This window comes from Pholis gunnellus, assembly GCF_910591455.1.
Source record: "Pholis gunnellus genome assembly, chromosome: 5".
NCBI lineage: Eukaryota > Metazoa > Chordata > Actinopteri > Perciformes > Pholidae > Pholis > Pholis gunnellus.
In genome coordinates this window covers 18,956,588-18,979,090 of record NC_136531.1, presented here as the reverse complement: position 1 = coordinate 18,979,090, position 22,503 = coordinate 18,956,588, and the positions used below count along the sequence as shown (strand labels likewise).

The 22,503-nt window shown below is 39.5% G+C and overlaps 1 protein-coding gene across 1 annotated transcript; it reads right to left on the bottom strand.

The window, feature by feature from the left end:
• Positions 1 to 621: 621 nt before the first annotated feature.
• Positions 622 to 21,584, bottom strand: rbm20 (RNA binding motif protein 20). The gene is made up of 14 exons (XM_079160217.1): positions 21,554 to 21,584; positions 15,134 to 16,169; positions 14,577 to 14,641; positions 14,022 to 14,131; positions 12,857 to 12,957; positions 7,764 to 7,910; positions 7,093 to 7,224; positions 6,933 to 7,012; positions 5,981 to 6,716; positions 5,811 to 5,897; positions 5,060 to 5,675; positions 4,577 to 4,642; positions 2,837 to 2,958; positions 622 to 1,570 (listed from the first exon to the last, which is right to left on the bottom strand). Exons 2-14 carry the CDS (start codon positions 15,938 to 15,940, stop codon positions 1,502 to 1,504), a joined length of 3,138 nt encoding a protein of 1,045 aa, XP_079016343.1. The 5' UTR covers positions 15,941 to 16,169; positions 21,554 to 21,584; the 3' UTR covers positions 622 to 1,501.
• Between the last annotated feature and the right edge of the window lie 919 nt (positions 21,585 to 22,503).

Below are 22,503 nucleotides of genomic sequence, written 5' to 3'. Positions count from 1 at the left end.
TGCTGCAGAGCTGCTCTTTCTATTTTGGGACGTTATCACATCGACTACAACTTTCTGGCTAATTAATGATGACGACGATGGTGATATTGATGATAATGACTGATTGTCTAAATGATAATGATTTGTTCTTCTGGCCAAAGCACGTTCACCATCCTGATCAGTTCACTTAAAAATGATATGTTGTGTAAACCTTCTGTGTGAGTAAGCCGACTAAATGTATGATAGTGTCATTTTTAATAAAAGTACAATCATTTTGGACAGGCTCATTGATAAATGTCCAAACAAACTAGAACATCACAACAACAATTTAGTTTTAGCACCCAGATATGTCTTTATGCCTCAACACTTGGGGGAGCTCTTTTACAACACTCCCACTCAAGTCCTACCATAAACTGGTCAATTACAGAACATGGATGGATGAACAGTGTACTGTACACTGCGTGTGTCATGGCTGTATTGCCACTATATAGCATACAGAATATGTTAGACTATACACAAAGTTCATTACTAAAAGACTAAAAAATACAAGTTTGAAAATGTTTATTTACGTTTTTTGCATCAAAAATCATATGAAAAGCTTGTCAAAGAAAACAACACTATCATTGATGTCACAGCATCAATATTCACAGTATACAAAAACAGAATTTGGCTTGATAATCCCTCCGAACAAATCACTGTAACAGGAAACATTGCTTGTTTAGCTGATAAATTAAACACATGGTCCAGTTTAAGGTCTTCAATATTTAAGGCATTACATATGTCGGCAAATATGACTGGGATTGCTTTATGAATTCAATCCAACATGAAACTTCAAAAAATTAATATTTTTTGGCATAGTTGCATCATTATCAATCCAAATGACTTACATTTCTACCTGATAGACATAAATCATCGATGACAAGAGGACAGAAAAACAGCAAGAGCCTTTAAATCCCCACATATAAATAAAAATATAATGTTGTGTACTAAGCTATACATCCATTAAACACATACAACAAACCTGAGAATCATATTTTTAACTGAGTGAAAACATTCCGTGGCACATATTTCAAGTCATTTTGCAACCAGTTTGTATCATTGTTGGTAAAATTGATTTAAAATCTATAAATGGACTAACATAAGCCCATGCTGTAAAAATGTGTCTTCTCAGTAATTACACATCATTGCAAATAGATTTCCATTCCAAAAAATAACAAATACATTTCATCACACACAATCCAATAAAATAAACTGTAAGAAAATTGATAAACCAAAAAAAAAAGCAATTAAATACTGTAGCCCCAGGTATTTACAAAGTTGAGATATCTATGGTTGTCAGTGCCAATCAAGCCGTCCAAACATTCCTTCTCCCAAAATATCAAAACCAGTGCAATTGTCCTCATAGTCTAGCTTTCACGTGTCACATTTGTAGTTGTCCATAACCTGGCACCGACAGCACACACACATACACAACTCTTTCCTTTGCTGTTCGCTGTACAAGGCGTGAGAAGTCAAGTGGATGTCACTGTGCAGCTGAGGTTTCAGCAAGAACCCCCGACAGACTCTCCTCTGCCAGCTGGGACAGGTATTTCTGTGGACAAGTGGAAGAAATGAAAAATGGTTTAATCCCATATATATATCTTATATATATATATATTCAAGAAAGGTCAGGACAAGAAAGCTGCATCTTGATAAATGTCAGCATTGTGGTCAAACAACCAGCTGGCAAGTCGTCTCCACCAGCAGCATGCTGAATTGTACTAATCGCTCAGAGGCCATTTTCTTTTCTTTTTCTTCTTTTTGTGCAGCCATTAAATACTTTGGTGAAAAGCTGCATCTGATGCTGAACCAGATGAACTGAATTGATAATCATGTAAGCAATAATTAACTATTATCTGAATGTGTATGTACTACATGACAGACAGCACAACTGTTTAAAACTGTTGTTTTTTTTCCCTCTCGGAATGTAAATCCGTCAAAAGTTTGAATTGCTGCTCCTCCGGCTCGCCTCAGCTGTGCAGCCGGGGACGAGAGAAATGCAAGATGACTCGGTGCTGAGTGGCCAATATTAAGAAACCTAATACAGTTTCAAGTTTACATGCAATGTGAATGTTCGTTATGTGTTTGTGCTCGTTTGTGTGTCCATCTGCACACATTTTCTTTTTGATTAATGTGTTGAGTATTTTTTTCAATTAACCGTTTACGCCATAAAATGTCAGTAAGAAAGTCTTTAAAATCCTTTGTTTGTCCAACAAATAGTAGAAAGCACAAAGTTTAAAGTCATATTATCTTCAATTTTGAGAAATTATTTTCAGATAAGTTTTGGCATTAGACAGTTTATCAATTATCAAAACTAATATTATTAGTATGAGTGTATATTAACTGTCTTTTTTGCAATCTTGTTTAGAAAACATCATATTTGATGTAAGATTTAAAGTAAGATTTATCCCCAAAATAAGACATACTTAAGAAGAAAGGTGAAGAAACTTAATATAACACGAATGTGCTGAATGTTTATAAAGCGATAACTCAGCAACAGGTGGTGATCTCGTGAATCTTGCTACCAGACCACACTGACTGTGGACCACAACAGCTGTGCCCACAGTACAGTGGAGTATACAGATTTTAATTTTTGATGTTATATTTGGCAGTAAAAAAGACAGCACATGCAGATATGTTGTATAGAACATACAGCGTGTCTGCACTAACATATTTAGCCTCCTCATATAATTCAGGGACGAAAGAATGAATCCAATGTGGAATTAAAATCCAGATTATCATGTCATTCCTTCTCATCATCATCACCATCATCATCATCATCCCCTGAAGGACCGGAGTGTCACCGATCCGTGTGTACCTGTAGGTTCCTGTAGTGCACGGTGCTGCGGCAGTGAGTGGTCTTTGCAGTCTCCTCACTGTTGTAGAACAGGCCGCAGAGTTTACAGTAGAAGCCCGTCCTCGGCACTATGAACTCCACTCCTATTAGACAGCAAACACAACTATTACAATTCAATTCCCAGAAATCAGCACCTGACAGATGAGGGTCCTCACAAAGGGTATTTACCGGGATAGCACTTAGCAATACAGTTTCTACACTTTGTGTTAGTTTTAGAAATAAAATTGTTTTATTTTCACTCTATCCAAATTTTGAAAGTGAAATTTTCCTGCTTATTTTATTCGCTAAACAACTTTTGTGTCATTCTCAGTTATTCAAATCAACAGAGAAACGAAAGCATGCCTCTGTCAATGAGGGCTCTCTTGGTGAACCCCTAACTACACATCTTGCTTCTGCACTCCAACTACAATATACTCGGGCCTATTTCATTGATTCTAGTCAACATGAAACATTTTTTAAATACAACTTTTCATTCAATTAGAATGAAAAAGGACAACATGTCACCGGAAAAGATTAAACCAAAATGAAAACCTTTTATGTCACACAGATATGAAATAAATGATGTAAACTGCACATGAAAAATCTTCGATAAAAACAGCACAATTGTATTTTCTCCTTTGATGAATGAATTAAAGAGGAAGGGACTTACTACACAACATTCAGGGCATTAATATCGCGGCAAACAACTATTTGCTATCTAAAGATATAGTGGAGTAACGTCTATCTGAGAATGAATTCACTCTTCCTCTGTCTGTGTTGTAATCCAAGCTTCTCTAGCCCGGTCGGCCATGCATGTGTGTGTGTGTGTGTGTGTGTGTGTGTGTGTGTGTGTGTGCCCCACTGGCTAGCTCTGCACTGCTCTCACACAGCGGTTACAGCTGTAAACGCCGTCCTGACTGACAGCGTCTTATGCTCTTAATTTGGAATTTAGATATTTTTGTTAACCTTTAACAGTTTATGCTGATAAGATGAATACCCTTTTACAAAAAAAATATATCACACGTATATTAGTATGTCTGTTATTTTAGTCCTTTAAAACAGATGAGTATCAAGGTACATTTAAACAACACAAATCTGGCTGTGACCATGCTATCAGTTGGACACAGTTTGCTCTGGACACACACACACATTCCCAGGGCATCATACAACAGGAATAACCAAACTCATGTGTCTGTACTGTGGGCTATTGTTGTTACACTGCACAAGGACTTATGTAAGTCTCCATGCAGCAGGCCCAACATTAGCCATGTGCTTGGCCGTGTCATTCTAGCCCTAATGATAATATAAATACTCATCTCTCATGGGTGCATTTCACAACCTGCTCACGGAAATATCAACAAGTGGCCAAGCAATTCCAGTCAATTAGAGTGCTAATGCAACAGGTTGTCAGTGCACTTATTAATGGTGTACATGACAACATTATATCTTTAGGACTAAAACCACAAGCTCAAGACTCAATGAACTTATCTCTGTGACAACCATTAAATGTAGACCAATTCAAAGACTGTTGGACTGGGTTTAATTCAGCCAGAGAAATCTGATACAGTTTTATCATTATTTTTTATGAATCATTTTTACATAACCTGAAATTTGCTGTCAGAATAAAAAATTGAGGATCTCATATATATAGTGCGTAGAGTTCTCAATTTCAATGTATTTTCAAACATTCTGGTTCAGAGTGATAATGAAACGTATGCTTACCCAAAGGGATGCTGTGTTCACTGACAGCTTTGTCTTGCTCACGAGATGGCGAAGGGGCCTCGATCTCTGTAAAAGGCATGTAAGTTATAAGATAGGCAGGATGCACAATACAAATCGTGCTTTTTTTTAATCCATGATAGGAGATAAATCACAGTATACGCCACACTTTTTAACCACGAACTCACCACAATGTATTTACTTCTACATTAGTTTTGGGACATTACATGACAGAGTTGCAGGGAATATCTGAAACTATTCCCTTAGGGAAGAAACAAAATACATAGCTGTTTGAAACAATCATTACTGCAGGAAATGCATGTAGTTTATAGTTGTAATGTGAAACTCCTAACTTATTTTCTCCTTTAGAATGCCCTTTTTGGACAAAACGTAAATACTTGTCCTTATACTATATAATAAACCTATCCTTTAACATGCTCTCTCATGGTTTTCCTTTAAACATTTGACTTCTCTTTTGAAATGTACCTTTTTGATGAATGTCATCCCTGTGTTGAACCCCGTAATTGATTGTTTCCGTGACCTGTTGTACTTCCAGGGTTTTGCTGTCCTCTGAAACGCAAATGTGATTTTCCATTGGCTCCTCTGATGGCCCACTTTCGATTACTTTATCCTCTAAACATGTATCCTCCAGCGCAGCCTTGAACTCCTCACTGGGGAAGTCAATAATGTTGGGGATTGGTAGCTCAGGAGTCACTGGACTGAGTGTCTGGTCTTCAGGACTGGCTGCAGTTAAAACACTCCTCGGTTTCTCCTTTACAAATATTTCTGCCGGGTCTCCATCATTCTCACAGAACTTTTCTTGATTCGACTTCTCATTAGATGTCTCCTGCACCTCACAGGAAGAGGACGAGGAGGAGGAGGAGGAGGAGGAAGAGGAGGTACGTGGTAGTATATGCTCCTCCACTGCCTCTTCCTCTGCAGGCTCTTTGGGGCAGGATACATACTCTTCCAGCTCGGGAAGGTCTGGCTCAATTATGGAATCATCTTCTCCTCCCACTTCATCTACAGTGACCAGTTCCTCCATGTTCTTAGGATACCAACACTCTTCATCAGTGTCATCTCCACTTTCCCGCTCCTTCACCTTAGAAAATGCATTGAGAAAGTAGCCGTTAATACTCTACTCTGCAGTAGTAGTAACCTGGAGCTTTAAAGAGGATGTTTACAGTTCCCCTGACAGGAGTTTGAATGTGTAATTAAGATCTTAATGCTTACTTACAGTGTCTCTTTCTTTGCTACATTCAGTTGACTCTTTTGGCATATTGGTTTGCTGAGGTGAAACTGATTTTTCTTTTGACTTGCGATCCTGGAAAAAGAAATGCCTTAACAGCTGGAAGGATGTGCCACGCAAAGTATACAACAACAAATGATATTACAAAAGTTACTCACAGTATTTTCCGTAGTGTTTTCTTTCTCATGTTTTTCCGCAGTGATGCACCTCCTGCTTGTCTTCTTGCTCCTGTCCTTGCCTGGTGAACCTTGCCTCTTGTCTTCTAGTGTTCTGCGAAGGGGCTCCTCAGTTATCTCAAACTCCGAATGCTTCGATCTGCTGTGGTAGTCACCACCATCCCTCCTCTTTGACTTGGTATCATGCCTCTGGTATGGAGGTCTGGGCGGCTTGTCTGACTTGTACATTTGTTCCTTCGTGTAGAACTCGCCCTCCATATTCCTATGAGAGCTGAAGGACATGCCTTGAGGGCTGCCTCGTGGGTGCCAGTCTCTGTTGCCCCTTATCCCTTCACCTCCACCTCCACCTCCTCCTCCTCCTCCTCCTCCTCCTCCACCCTCTCGCTCATCTGCAGATCTCGAGCTGATATGATCCAAAGGCTTCTGATAAGCCCTCCGACGGTCAGCTGCCCGTCCATTTGGCCGATCGTCTTCCACACTGCCCCCATTCCTCCATGGGTCGTCCCTCTCCCTTTCGTCCTCACCCCTTCTTAAGTGTGAGGACCAATCCCAAGAGCCCCGGCGGGGGCCCAGGCCATTGCTGTTTCTCTCCGGACCCCTGCATGGTCCTCCCTGGGGGCTGTGGGCTGAGCTGCATGATGTAAAACTGGGGCTGTGGGAATGAGGACTCAGTGAGCGGCTGATTGGGCTGCGGGAGCGTGCTCTCTCTGGCATGTAGCTGGAAAGAGATGATGGTCAGATTACATGGAGAAATGCTCTAAAACTGCACTTTGTGTTCTAATTCTGGAGATCAGAAATATTACACAGGCTTAAGTAATCATCTACAACATGTTTACCTTAATGGATTTCCATTTTGCTTTCCTCAATTAGTGACTCAAAGAACTTGGCTACACACACAAAAAAGGAGCCTGATAAAGTAGAAAAGTTGCCTTACTGTTCAAGTTCTTGCATCTCGTCCTTTCCCCGCTGAGAGGTGATGTCCTGGATGATGGACTGAAGATCTTTACCTGGTTTCTATACAGAAAGTAAATTCCAGTTAATTAATGAGCCAACGCAGCATTTAACCGAATGTTTACTTTGTTGTTCAGCCTTACCTTGAGTTGCAGCTCCTTGTACCTCTTAGACATTCGTATAAGAAGTTTCTGATTGTCAATCACGGCTGGAGTGAGCTGGTAGTATTGAGTCATGGCCTGAGCGGCTTCAACATACGCCATCTCCAGAAATGCCTAATGGGAGAACAGAAAATTAATATCAACAATAATCCCCCTCTGACAGTTATATGGTTTCTCTTGCATCTGCACAATAATGTTTCACATTTCACATGTCAGATTTAAGATAATTTTTGAAAATCATCATCTCAAGGTATCACATTTCATTACTGTAACAAACCACCATAACAGTTGCTTTAGTCCCTTAAACTAATACCACAATTTTAGTATGAATGCTTTAAATTTGATAGGCGTGATATTAATGGTGTAGTTCAGTCCTGATAACTGAAACCTGAGTGAGTTGTACTGGTAGTTAAACAGCCAGTATGTTATGACAAGGTACGTGATATCACATAACAGAGGCAGCAGGAAAAAAAGCTGTTGATAGAACAGAAGAAAGAAAATGTGCACAGACAATTCCATTTCCATTTTTTTTCCCCAACATAGTTGCAGGATCAACACCTGTCTTTGAACCCGTCAGGACAGAAATCTCTGCAAACAGAAATATTTATAGATATACCTGTATAAAAAAGAATCAAACAATAATATGCTTGTACCTGATGAGTAGAGCGCATGAGGATGTAATTGGTGACTTTGCCAAAGGGTAGTCCCAGGTTGATGACATCATTCTCTGTGCAGCTGCCCTCAGGGAGGTTGCAGATGTGGACGACTCGCCCAGTTGTGGCCTCTCTGAGTGGAAATGGCTGCAAATAATAAAAACAATTACAACCATGAATACTGTTTTAAGTATCAGACAGACCAGCATAATAAAATCCAGTATATCAATATATATATATATATATATATCAACATCCTGCTTACAATAATATTAACACCATGAAAAGTATATACCGGGCTAGTCGTCTGGTTTTGTTCAGTTGTTAACTTTAGTGTGCAAACCTGCCAACCCTATATGAGGACAGGACTTCTGGGATCCTGCGTGCAATGAACCCATGTATTGTATGGTCAAGGAATCTAGCTGCAATGCTGCAATCCTTTTCTATTTCTTCATGGGTAATTATAAACGATATAAAATGTAACTACGACAGTTACGGGGATTTTAAACTTGTTATTTTTTTTTCACTTATGACACCGCCAGGTTAGCAGTTTCCCTCCTGCTTCCAGTGAATCTATAAAGATAGGCTGAACTCTCACCTGGATACACAGAAATAAAACAGAGATTAAATCAATATTGATCCTCTCATCTAACTGTGGGCTTGATGACAAAAAAATAAAAACTTCCAAAATGTCAGTGTGCTCTTTGAATAATCTTTATAACACATCCGAGTCAATCATACTGTAGGAAACTAGTCTGTCTAACATCAGTGTAACACTATCACACAGGATGTCATGTCAGTTTCCCTCCTTAATACAACCCACCTCATTCCATCTATTAATAGTTCCTTGGCAGTAGTGCAGCAGTGATAATGAAAGTGTACTTGTTTGTATGTAGAGACTTGTCAGCTGACTGGCGCGAGACATTTCACACGAATCCCTCTGGGCTGCCAACTATAGCGACTTGCATTGCTTGAAAGTGGTTAAATGAGCAGTCAATTATATTTTTCTTCATGGAGACACAGAAGGCTGCATAGAGACAGTACAGAGATGGTGAAACTAATTTAATCTGCTTTAGTTTTTAGATATTGCATTATTATTGCTTCTGACAATCCATTGCTTTATTGTTATCGTATTTACTTTTATAGATTTGTTTTTAAAGCAGATAATGTTAACAGTGTTAACAACCACCACATTTGTCACCCTCCATCTCTGTCCAAAGCAGAATTTAGAGAACAGCCATGCTAAGACAGAACAACTTACTTGCTACATTTATAACTTAAAAAATGCAAAGGCAAGTACCACTGACTGATTTAATCTGTTTATTCAGCATCAAACTATGCTGGACATACCGTTGGACACCTCATGTTCCCCTAACATCATTTCAGAAAGTGGTTGTAAATTCAGAGCGTCATATCTTGGAGTCTTATTTCTGCAACCATTTTGCTGCCACTGCAAGTTTTCCAGCGCCCCTTCTCCTCCTCCTCCTGCTTTGCTGGCTGACCTGACAGACAGTTACATGTGCGGGACAGACTGGGGACTTAATACCATCTTGGACCAGCAGCTAGGGTCTCTGCTTTTGCAGGGAATTTGTTCAGGGAAAACACCAACACTAACATACACTTCACACTGGGTCTAACAGCATGAGGTGTAGAATGTATAAGGAGGAGGAGGAGGAAACTTTTACAATCTCAAAATCACTTTACTATGCACGTTGAAACATGATCAGAGCCAAGTTTATCAGTGTTGATAACATACATGAAGCACTGATCACAAATAGTCCATAAATTACATGTGATCCGATGCCACAACTGAATGGTTTCTGTCCAGCAGTTGATAAGAGCAATAATTCTATCAACAGCTCAGTGCCATCACCAGGACACACAAAGGTCAGAGCCGGTCGGGTTCATTAAACTGATCCAGGAATAGGCTGTTTATGACCTTGTGATATTAGAGAGAACAGGAGTCTTGCTCACTGCACTCACTAATGTCTGACCTGCAAAATGTTGTCTGTGTCTGGAATCTCAGACAGTTCGACCACAGCATTGATGTCACAGTCAAGGTTGGCTCAAGCTTTAAACAGTAGCTGTTTCTGTTAACCGCAAACCAGAGGCACAGAGATATGCCATGTCAATGCCACTCACAGGGAGGCACCACACGGCCGGGTTATCCTTAAATGGTCTATTACGAGGCTTTAAATATATGGAACTACAAAAACAAAACTTTTGTGGAAAGAAAATCACATTTTTCCATTGAAGCAACACCGTAGCTAAACAATGTCATGGTTTTATGCTTTAAATCACCCACACAAAACAGGTTATGCACTCACATTCACTACAGTTTGATTCTAAGAATTAAGACCAATTAACCTGGTCAGCTCCAAAAAAATTATTTGATTAAATTGGAAATTAATTATGAAAGAAAACTACCTTGTGTAATTAACGATTCTCTGTAACGTTTGCTTCATCACATCTTAATTTAGCTTTTATTTCAATTAATCAATCAATCAAAAAAAACACAATTTCTTGTCTTAAATGCACTTTTCCATAAATCTACCAATCAGACAATTTGCACCCTACACTACAGTCAACAGTGGTAATGTCTTTACCTGCCAGAGTGTATTCAGCCATATGTTCTGTGGCTGAAACACTCAACACTATGACCTGCTGAACTTAGGGCCAAATGACGTAAAGGACAACAACCATTTCACACTGAGTGCTTTCCTGTGTTCACTGACAGCGTGCTGACTATCATTAGCTGGAATCTCTCCACAGGACAAGCCTGCTTATTTGTACAAAGCAGGATCCATGTTGGAGGATCGAGGGAGATAGTGAGTCTGGTTTCACAGTTTCTCCCCACGTTCCTTCACACGCCTATCCCTCAGATCGCTTTACCGGTCTCTCACCAGTGTGAAACGTTACACCAGTGCCGTTGGGGTGTGACCAGGGGGTCTTAAGGTCTGTGCTCTTCACAGCAGTTAGCTGTAATCCTGTGTTTATGTCTGTTTGAGTTGCCTTATCACATAAAGCTACTGTTTTACTTCCAGCTGGGCTGAGGAAAAATGCAGTCCAAACTAAAGACTGCTTTGTATGTGCAAGCATGCAAAATATTATGCTTGTATGCATGTGCTAATGCACGTGTGTGTGAGCTTCTCCGTACAGGTTGTGCTAATTATTTCAACTTTCATAGCCGAAAATAAAACTTAAGACATTCAAAATAAATTCACAAATTATCATTGCATGCGGTTGTGCGTGTGCATTTGAGTGAGCGCTCTCGGTTCAACACAGGGCTTAAAAACCAGTAAAACTCCACCTGTTCTACTTCGACAGGTGTGTGTTAATAGCAACCAACATTAGCTCATGTAGCACAGCCTCTAAATATTTTCCCACTGCTACAATAAAACTCTTTGTCAATAACCGACCAATGAAGCGCATGACTTTCATGTTACTGAGTTCAGGCTCCTGTTAAATTGGCTCCCCTGGCAATGAAGAAAAAAAAACAAATGGCTGATTCAAAACAGCCGAGTCACGCATGTTTGTTGAAACGGAAGAAGTGGTTTTACAGTGGAAGGAATGTAAGTTAAACAACATGGCCTCACTCTGCATCAGCCCACGTCAACCATATTCTTATTTTCATATAATTATATATATATATATATTTAACGTATATATATATATACATATATAACTTTGGAATGAGCCATTTATATTTACTGAAGGAGCGGGTCCTCTTCACTGAGCCAACTGTCATGTTTCTACAGTAGCCTTGAGCTAGATAGGGCCTTTCTCTTTTTTCGTGTTTTTCGCATTGGCTGGTGAAACCTTTTTGGTTTTCTTTTGTTATATTATATCGAATCAATATCAATATCAAATATTAGTCATGCAAATTAAATACTGCATCCACCATTTTTTTATAATAGTGTGAATAGTGTGTATACTGTATAATGTGGCTTAATTAAGGAGCTTTTGGGCAGGGCCTGAACATTCTCTGTAAAGGTTGGTATGGTATGTTTCAAGAAGTGCAACTAAATACACAATGGACAGTGTGTACAGTATATATCTGTGTGCAGGTATGTGTATAACATAATGCCCGCTGGCTGTTGAAAGCTGTGTGCCGGGCACGAGACATGGCTTTCCACGGGTTTGCTGGGGCTAATTTTCACCTCACTCATCATCTGCTGCATTTTGCTTTTCAGGACACCTGCCTTCGTGATGGATGCCTATCAACAGCTGCTGTTTTTCAACCGCAGTCAGGGGCCAAACATTTTGGACAGGCCAACCGACTGTGGGGCAGCAAGCAGTGACAAATCTTTTCCGAACAATATTTAATTTAAAATTTAACTCATTTAACTCAAATTTAATTGTAGCCAAAGGCAAAGTGAGCTTTTCTTCATTATTGGTACCCTGACACATTCCTACAATGTACTATATTTGGAACCCCACTATAATCAAAGTTTTAAATTTGAGTAAGTTAACATACTGTGTGGCTTAGCACTAAAATAAATATTCATAAAAATGAATAGTCTTATAATTGTTAAATAACTTCTGTCTGTGCAAGATGGATAAAACATTCTGGACTAATGCTCATTTTAATTTTCTTTTCTTTTTACGTCGTCATGCCATGTAAGTGTCAGCCAGCAGCTGTCAACAAGAGGATCTGGGTCTATTCATTAGGCAAACACCTTCTGGCTCCATTCATCACACACTTTGCACACTTTTTCCTGCTGCTGAGCAACAAATTATTTTAAGAAACACAGAAGAAATGCAGTATATAGGAGATATGCAGTATTAAACGTAATTAGAGATAAAATATAATAACATATCATCTTACGCTGCACCAAAGAACACAAATGAAAGCTGGCCATTGTCTTCTGAGTCTATTAATGCAACAGTCATTATTGGAGTCAAATATTATTCATTAATCACCATCAATCGATTTCCATGAAACAAGATATGATCAAGGTATAGCCGTGTTCATGTTCAAGGATGACAGCTGGTCCTTTTCACTGGCATTCTTCAAAGCCGGTCACAAAATTAGATTTATATGTCAAGGGAAAACTATTAACCCTGAGAAAAAGAAAATACATTTGTCCAACCTTTGACTCTGCCTGGTGTGAGACAAATCCTGTATCTGAAGTGGGATAAGTCTTCATGGCTGCAACTGGCAAGTATGATGCATTGGCTCCTGTAGATACATCTGTGGAAACAATTTGAAATTTTGATTTAATAATCTCTGCATACTGTCGACCGAGTGTGGGATAAAGTTATTTGTTGACATGCATTGTTATAAATATTACTTACAAAGGGAATAATTCAAATCATTATTAGTTATTTTTCTTATTATTATTTTTTTGTTTGTGTATAATTATGGAATATTAAAACATGCATCAGTGCTAAAACTGACATCTGGGAAGTACGGTGACACTGTCAATATCCTCACAGTTTGAAACTCCTTCTATAATATAAATACAAATGTTAAATCAAGGCTTATTTCAAAATTTTAAAGACATTATTTTTTTAAACTAGTTGAATGTGCTGTACTTATAATGATATGGCTTGATTTCTCACCATTGGCCCATGGTGCTGGCTTACTACAACAGTTGTGTCCTGGGTAGCTCAAAACAAGACCTAAATTTTCCTTCTTATTTACAGCTATTGTTCCCCAACCGTTCCAAACACTGAACTAAAAGAAGAATCAACAAAACAACAAAAGGCAACATGTGTACCAGTAAACAACGGTTCTCTGAGTGAAGAGACAATCTCTCCAACTTAAGGCTGCTCAAAGAGTTACGTGCAAAGGCTCATTCAAGCTGCCTGCGGCTAACCACAGGTGGTTTGCCTTTAAGGAATTATACATGAGTGATAAGTGATATAGAAAGAGATATAGACATAGGGTGGACAGATACTGTCGATATGGTAGAAAACTGGTGCTCAATTTGTTTCTGTGTAGAAAAGCATTGGACAAGTGACATCAGCTTTATGGATTTGCAGTTATAATATGTGCAACAACAACTGCATATTAAGGTTTGGCTTAGTGTTGTGGTCCACCATATTTTGGATGCTCATTCAACATACATCAATGTATTAAAATACCCTGTGTCAAGTTATAAAAACATGATGCCTCATGCCCTCACGTAATTCTAAAAATACTGCCAGACCTTCATCTATCGCGCTGTTTCACATATTCCAGCAATCAGATAAACATCACTCTGACATTGCTAACAAACAGAGGCAGCTGTGGAGACACATGGGTTACCTTACCTTGACTTGCAGCAGAGTAGACCATGGAGTTCGTCCCTGCGGGGTTCAGACCTCCATCAGAAGACCTACCGACAGCGTAGTGAACAGCTCCAGCCGATACCACAGAGGAGCTGCAACAATCAGAGAAGGCTGATTTTAGCTGCCTCTCCCCTGCCTTGCTCGCTCATATCTAGTGACAGAGCTCATGTTCATAGAAACATCAAGACAGCCGTATATAGAGCAAGGAAAAGCTAAATAAAATGCTTCAAACACTCGAGAGATATTGCTCTGAACTGATCAGCATAGTGCTAAAACTAAAACAAACTTACTGTAACACAGCTGGTAAGCGAGAGGGGAAATTATCCAACTATGGTCAAGGTTAATTATGAAAGTAACATTTTTTAGCTATTATTGTTTGAAAATGAACTAAAAACAAATTGTCCCGTGTGCGGCCACTAGCTTTGTGAACATCTCAAATCGTCAGTCAGTAGTAAAACAACATGGTAGAGAGCATTTTGCAATCACGACCTACGTTCAACTCCTGTTCAATACATTTTGGAGCAGCAAATAACTCACCCTTCGTTTGTGTACACGGTACGGTTCTGCAGGTGTAGTTTTCCCTTCACGTGCTGGTCCCAGTCCTAAAACACACACGCACACCATCCAAACATAGTCTCAGACAGCTTTGAAACACTGGAAGCTCACTGCTTGCCCTCCCATGGTAGGTCTTACATACCCCGTGTATAAGCTCATGGCTGACAGCAGTTAAAGAGACAACATCTTGGATTGGTTAGTCAGTGGCTGCCCCTTAAATCAAAACATTTAACTATAGGCTATATTAGCTATTTTCAGGCTGAAATGCCAATTTTCTCATCCAAAGCCAGGACATTAACCCATTTTAGTGATTGAATAACATCACATGACTTCTTGCTTAATTTGAAGGCAAACTTGCCCATTAGTTCAACTCTCCATTGTCTAATTTAAATTAAGATGTAAGCTGAAAAATGTAAAACTTGCAGGTGAATCATTCTGTATAGTTTCAGGCATTACAGTTACGTGTATGCTTACAAAACAAGCAACTCCTCATACATTTACATGCACGCATTTATATTTTGAGTGATCGGTTCACTCACCTTAAGGTTGTAGACCTTCTTCTCACAGATGCTACACTGGTGTGGCAGTTGATTGGGTGTGACAGCATGGTAATCATTGACTTGGTAGGGCTGAAGTGTCCTGGTACCTGAAGATACGGTTTCCTCATTTCCATGCAGGGGCTGGTAGCCCCCAAACCCCTGCGAGCCACTTGAAGCAAAAGAGGAAATCCCACTACTGGGATTGAACTTGGGGTCAGGGGTTGGCTCCTCTGGGTTATACAGTTCCGTTCTGGACCGGATTGGCTGCCCAGCTGCTGTCCACACATTGGCAGCATTAGAAACCCTATCCACCCCTCCAGTGTGACTCAAGTTAGCGGGGCCTTTCCATTGCTCCTTATGCCCAGTGGAGTTATACATATTCATGTTCTGCTCATTGACACTAAACCCAGATTGTTGTCCCAGCACATCACGCCCATAGAAATCTCTCTGAAAACCAACATTGTTCATGTTTTTTGCCTGAGTGTTCATCATTGTGTACTGTCCATCACCAGCTGTGGCTGACGCTCCAGATGTCCCACCAGCTAAGCTGTACTGAGCACGCCTGTCAGTATCAGAAGGGTAAGTTGACGCTGATGTTTTACCATACTCCACACTCTGTTGGCCCACTGCCCCCCCTCCACCAGGGTGGTTCACTCTCACATTCCCTGGGTTTTGGTTGAACCCCCCCCCAGCCAAGGCCCCCAACGCTGAATTTGAAGAGGAAAAACCTAGCACTCCCGTGGGGAAGGCACCCTGAGGGTTCCCAACCATAGTGGTCCGTAGCTGATTGAACAGGGGTTGGGACATGGCGACATTGGAAAGAACCTGATTGAGAACAGCGGCAGCAGTGGCTGAATTGCCACCCTGAGCCAGTTTCAGGCGATGGAGGGTAAGCTGGGCCTGGAGCTGGGCGAGCTGGATGCTGGCTGGGCTCAGGAGGAACTGCTGGTTCTGCTGCTGAGGCCCCGCCTGCACACCACCTGCGCCTACCTGGAGGCACTTCTTATCGGCGCTGTCCAAAGGCACCGTACTGATGCTATGGGGGAACAAAAAATAAACATCACATATCTCAAAGGACAAATCCACTCACCTTGTTAGATCTCACAGAATAGCTGAGAAGGTAACTGCTAATGTTTGTGTATATGATCACAAGCATGCCCCTGAAGGGTGAATTCGATCCTGTTGTCAGCAGGAGCCAATAGGATTGAGGTATTTTGGTGCCAGCAACAAAAGTCATGCACGTGTTTCACGGAACTCAGAAAATAATATCAAAGACATTTGTTTTTCAAGATAACTACTACTTGAACAGGATGTGAAAGTATGGGTGGTTGAATTGAGAAGGCACTGTCTATTAGACATTTTAAATGCAAATTAGATACACTTAATACTATCTGGAAGTGAAGTAGTGGAGGTTGTTTTTCAATATTCAGTTACTAGGTGAGAAATCCAGCATGAAAGAGCAGTGGATAGTCATTGTTGTGAATAATATGTCAATTTCAAATGTTACTGCTATCTAAAGCAGCACATTTTGTCCTAATATCAACACAGTTAAGTTCACACTGTCTTCAATCATCACACCACTTCACTGCCATTATTGACTGCTAATGTCACAACTGTGGCTAGTGATTATGCTTCATGCAGATAGTGTACACTATTACAAAACTACCAAACAAGGACCACTTTTGCGCAGTTTTGATCATAGAACTACAAAATGACATTTAGCTATTAGTCCACCGCTTTCCTTTTTGTTATTGGCATTAACTGTTAGAAAGTTTCAGTTCCCATTATTCACACAATTGTGTTCCCCACAACTAATAAGGCGAATCAACCAGCAGACGGGAAGAAGTTGCACAGCCAACAGCTGGCTGTCAGTGTGGCTGGGTTTAGGATAAACCAAAGGAAATAATCAGTGCCAAGAGGTATTACACAGGCGGTTGCTGTTCTCTCTCCTAGCAAAGGTATTTTCTTCACATTGTGTGGCAGACGACTGTAGCTAGGAAAGATGGTTATGTCAGCTGGGGTGCAGAACAATGTGCCCAGAATATCTCATATTTTATAATTCCATAGTCTTTTCTGTACTCATGAACTGGTAAGTTTTCATCAACCAAAATTTGTAAATCTTAGGATTCTCAACCTCTGTCTGTCTCCTGGTTTCAGATTTGATTGTCCAGATTACTGACGAGTAAAATCCCCTACGAGGTACGTGAACTCCGAAAGAGACGATTCCTCCTGAAGTTCTTCTCTAAGACCGTAGAGATAAGTAGACAGCAGCCTCCTTCGACCAATTACATTTGCATTGCAAACAAAGCAATGTAAACGCAAGCAGGATATAACTTTCATGTTGCAATCAACAGCTCTTGCTACTTTCAGTGTGCGTTTTCATCACTTCAACAAACATAGTTCATACATTGTTTCAATGAATTCTAACCAACATATGGAAAATGATGGATTTCACCTTCCACAGAGAGGTCACAGCACATCTACCATGGACCGGGTGTTGCAACATAATTTAAATTTCACGGATAAAGAGCGAGTTAGTTGAAGTAGAAGAGGGACAGCTGTATAAAGCACGGTTCAGATATCAATAGGTTAGCTGCTGAAGCGCCCATTTTCCTACAGCTACACTGCTCCGTACACCAGGTTCTTACAACCCAAACTGTTAATAGCACCACGTAGAACCACATCACCAACTGGTGCTGTGACCATGTTTGACTGGCCTGTCCTTTTCTGATTAATGTTCTCACGCGCTGTCTAAACTTAGTCTACTTAACTATTCATCACATCATCTATGTTAAGCACCTGACAGTGCCCTATCTATCTAGAAAGTGCTCCTACCAACCCGGCTAAAAGGTGACAAGCCAGTGAGATTAGAAATGGTGAAATCTCAAATTGTTCGAGAAAAAGATTTGTCAGCCACAAAGTTCGCATGCAGAGACGCTGCTGCACTGCATTATGGTTATTTGTGATCACGTTTCCACAGATTCTTCTTAGACGGTTGTACTGCACATGACGAGAGAAGGATTGTAATAAAACGGGTTGTGGTTGTCCTTTTTAAATATGGGGCAGAAGAAGAGACATTTTAAAATATGAATTTATGCAACTGAATCTTGCAGAGGATTATCGTCTTCCTACTGGCTTATGTAGTTGTTATGTGGTTTTGCGATTACATTTCCAGTTCATAAACTCATATAACAGCCATAGTTTATACTCTAGTCTATACTGAGCTATAAAGTACCCCGCTGGCGACATATGGTCTTGAAATCAAAGCTCTGGTATTGAAAATGAAAACTCAATAAAACTCGTAACTAACGGGACAAAATAAAAAAATATAAAAATCTTATATTGTATATATATATTTTTTTTTTTAAATTATTAAACCATTCAATCACATTCATTATTGTTGCTCCACCAATTTCACACATGGTAGATTACATAATGAGCAACAGTAATGAATGTGATTAAATGGTTTAAAAATATATAACAATACACATTTTATGAAAAACTTAATTTAGAGCAGCTTCAGTCACTAAAAGTGTTCCTGATATAAAAGCTGAATGCTAAAAAATACATTCAAATGCTATTTCAAGTACTAACGTTGCTGTTTTCGAACAAAAATCTTCCAGACAATTGTTAGACTAAAAATCTGATTGCTAAATTTGCATTTCTTCCTGTTAAGCATTTTGTCTTTGTCCATAAAACTTTTAAACAACAAAACGTTGGATTATTATTTAATATGTGAAAGTGCATTAAAGTGCATGAAGTTAAAGGACCACATGAGTGCTTTTTTCGAGTTTAAGTTGTATGTATTTGCGATACATACAACAACAAAAACATAAAACAGACCTATATTAAAATAACATACCACAGTCTAAGGAGTGACACGTGTAATCATGATAACTGACTCACTTTTTGACAGTTGACAGTGATTAGTTTCACTGCTGATTGTACACACTCTTAAGAGAGCAAGCATGCTGATGGAGAGATATACTTACGCCATTCCAGCTTATGACTCAGAGCTATAATTACTGGAGCTGCCCCCCTGACACACACTGTCCTTAATAGACTAATATGGACTCCTGGGCTACCGGCACAATGTGCTAGATAGACACTTTAGACCAATGTTGTGATGAAGACAATAGGTGTCAAGGTGGATGGCCAGAGAGAACAACTTGTAAATACAACAGTATCACAGTGTTACTGTGATTTAATGATCTTATTTTGCCATAGTGGACACAGCCGCACCACCTCGACACATTCCTACTACAACTCCCGTGGAATATCTACCTTTTGTTATTTGCATTCATTTATAATAAAATGTAAAGAAATATCATAATGTTAAAAAGAGTGATAATGCATTATTAGAATATTTGAAATCAAAGAGTACCAGAGGGATTAGGTAAATATGTGTAGTACCTCTAATGTATATAATAATAATAAATTAGATGCTTTTTCTGGTTAATGACACATTGCTAAACTCACGTGATTCAGAAATTGGGCAAAACTTAATAAAATCTGCTAAATCAAGAGCATTGTTTGGTCTCTGTATTTGGGCAGATGTTGTGTATGGATTATCTCTTTTTATCATAAACTTAAACTAGGAACACAAATGGCTTAAGAAAACATAACACATGTTGAGCAACCCAGACAGTTTACTTTCAAGAATATTTGCTAATTTATCTATAGCTGAGGACCAGAGCTGACATTAAGCTTTCAGTCGCAGAAAAAAAAATGTATTGAAGAATGAAATCTATCTGTAGTGATGAAGTCAGTTTTATGAGGAAGAAAACACATTTCAGAGATATAAACTACATAAAATACATCTTAAAAGTATTTTTAGAAATGCTTTAATGTAAGTGTGCACAACTGTATTGTTACTGACAACGGTGGCCACATTTTCATAACATTATGTATGAGATCAGAATATAATATACCGATCTCATTATTGGCTGTGATTTCTTGACCCTTCTATGTTTTATATATTTTTTAAATAACCCCCCAGTCTGTTCGTTCTCCATGTGTTACTGCTGCTCTTCGGGAATGAACCCCTGACAGCCGAAAAAGCCTCTCGCAGTCAAAGCCATGTCCTAGCAGAGCTTATTAGCTCAGTCTTAGGAATAGCTTCATGTGGTTATTTAAATACTCCTGCACATAAACACATTTCTGTTTTGTTTCACAATTGTAAAAGCAAGAAAGTACACAATGCCTTAGGAACAGCATCAGCTTAAAAAAATATGCAATATCTGCATCATTGTAGTGAATGTGCGACAGTACATGATAAAGTACGGAGTAGCATCATTTGTGGTGTACATTCTCAGCTCACAATGCTTTAACCTACATGAGGCTTATACAGATAAACACTATAAGTTAAATCAAGTGAACTTATCTATAGATATATCTATCTTTTCTGGCCATTTGACCTGAGTGAAATTGTATTCTTTCTGGTTCGTCCCATTTTATTTACCCATTCTGGTACTTCTGCCTGTCCAGACTTTGTTTTCTAACTTTGACCAAGTATCCACGACATGAACATGGAGAAGTGTACCTATTGCACTGAATTAAAGTGATAATGCGTAGGCTTCCCATCCAGTGCAAGTCTACTGATAAATTTGTTAAAAACAAACCTAGGAATTTATTTTCAATTTAAGCAAATAATCAAATATCGTGCAGAAATGGCCGCTATATTTGAAATGACTTTTAACGCCTGTCTGCTCTTGAGGCCAGACTCAAGGTAACTATTAAATGTGAACATTTATCGGCAACAATTTACTGGTAATTTACTACAGACGTGACCCACTGCTGCATCATTCAGTTTGCAAAAAAGGAAATGATCTGAATTAAAGACAGCTGACATCAATATCAACTTTAAAACTAAACATGCTTAAAATATTGCAAAACATTTCAACTAATCTGAAAGGTTAACATCTCTCTCTGCACCTCTCAACAAATGTTTGCCCAGCCGCCTACCAACACAATATAAGTTAAGATGAGCCAACTGCATTAAATATGTATATTTTATCAGAACAACTTTGAAAAACAAATCTACTCTGTTTTGAAAGTCTAATTCTAAGCCACAATGTCCTCGCAAAGTAAAAGAAAAGACACACACACATGCACTTTCACAAAGAACAGAGGCAGCTCCGTAGTCATAACAAAACGCCACATGGGCCCAATCCGTTCACAGAGCCTCATTGGAGGAAGTAACAAATTAGAAGAAGGATTCAAGCCCAGTCCAGCTACAGAACAGCCCTCAACCGAGTCCACTGAAACATCCAACAAAAATATTCCACGATGTCCAAACATACCGCAGCTCTAAAGACAGCTATAAATCGTGGCAGCTGACATGACTTACCACCTCATACACTATACTATAACAGGCTTATACTGAAAAGACACCTGGACGTATTGCAGAAACACACCAACCTTGACAAGCAGCGGGCGTCCAAGCTACACCTCTGACACCAAACTCTGCACTGCTTGTCTGCCGCCTGACCTCTGTCTGAGACTGACGTATAAGTCTCTACCCTCTAACATGACGACTGTGCTGGCACATGTACATTAGCATAGCATCACATCCAGTGGTCTTCACCCTATGTGAGTGACGAGGCTCCCCTGTGTTGCTGACCACTGGACAGGGAGCAGGAGACGTATGTGATGAAAAGTCACAAGTGGTCAGAATGTGTGTGTGTGTGTGTGTGTGTCTGTGTGTGTGTGTGCGTGTGTCTGTGTGTGTGTGTGCGTGTGTCTGTGCATGTGAGTGAGTGAGGACGGGGGGTAGACCAACACAGAAAGTATTTACGGAGGAGGCCTTGCTGTGCAACCATGAAGCTGCTGCTTCCACGGCGGCAGCAGTTTGGTCCACATAAAGTTTAATTTAGAGGCGTCAGTCTGGTTCAAAGTAGCAGAAAACACTAACACCAAAATGACTATTAATACACTAACACATCCAATTTTTTCTCGTAACATATTAAATAAAATCCCTCCTCTCAAAGCTGTATGAATTGCATTTTCTTTAAAGAACACCAAACAATATGCCGCTAACAAATATAGCCCATTTAGTTTGTGAGGTAATTTGCAAAGACTTTAATTTTTTCTGCAGGTGCCTGGTGGTCGACGGGCAAAGAACATAACGTTATGTCCACACTCACACAGCGAACTAGATAACAACAAGGCTTCCATCAGTGGATTGTGTAGCTCTGTAAAAGTGTTTAATTGTACAAGTGGCTTCTTCTATACTTTGTAAAAAACAGATCACCAACTATTCCAAAAGGGAAAATGTAAAGTAGAAGAGACCCCAGATAAATGAATTCATCAAGACATACTGGCATTACTCTTTGTAGGTTTAAACAACTACAATAAAAAGAAAGTGTGAA

Coding starts and splice junctions, on each gene's coding strand:
- rbm20 (XM_079160217.1), bottom strand. CDS start 15,940: ATGTCCCAACCCCTGTTCAATCAGCTACGGACCACTATGGTTGGGAAC. Junction 6,717..6,932: donor GAGATGCAAGAACTTGAACA/GTAAGGCAACTT, acceptor ATCTCTTTCCAG/CTACATGCCAGAGAGAGCAC. Junction 4,643..5,059: donor GGATGACATTCATCAAAAAG/GTACATTTCAAA, acceptor TGCCTTTTACAG/AGATCGAGGCCCCTTCGCCA.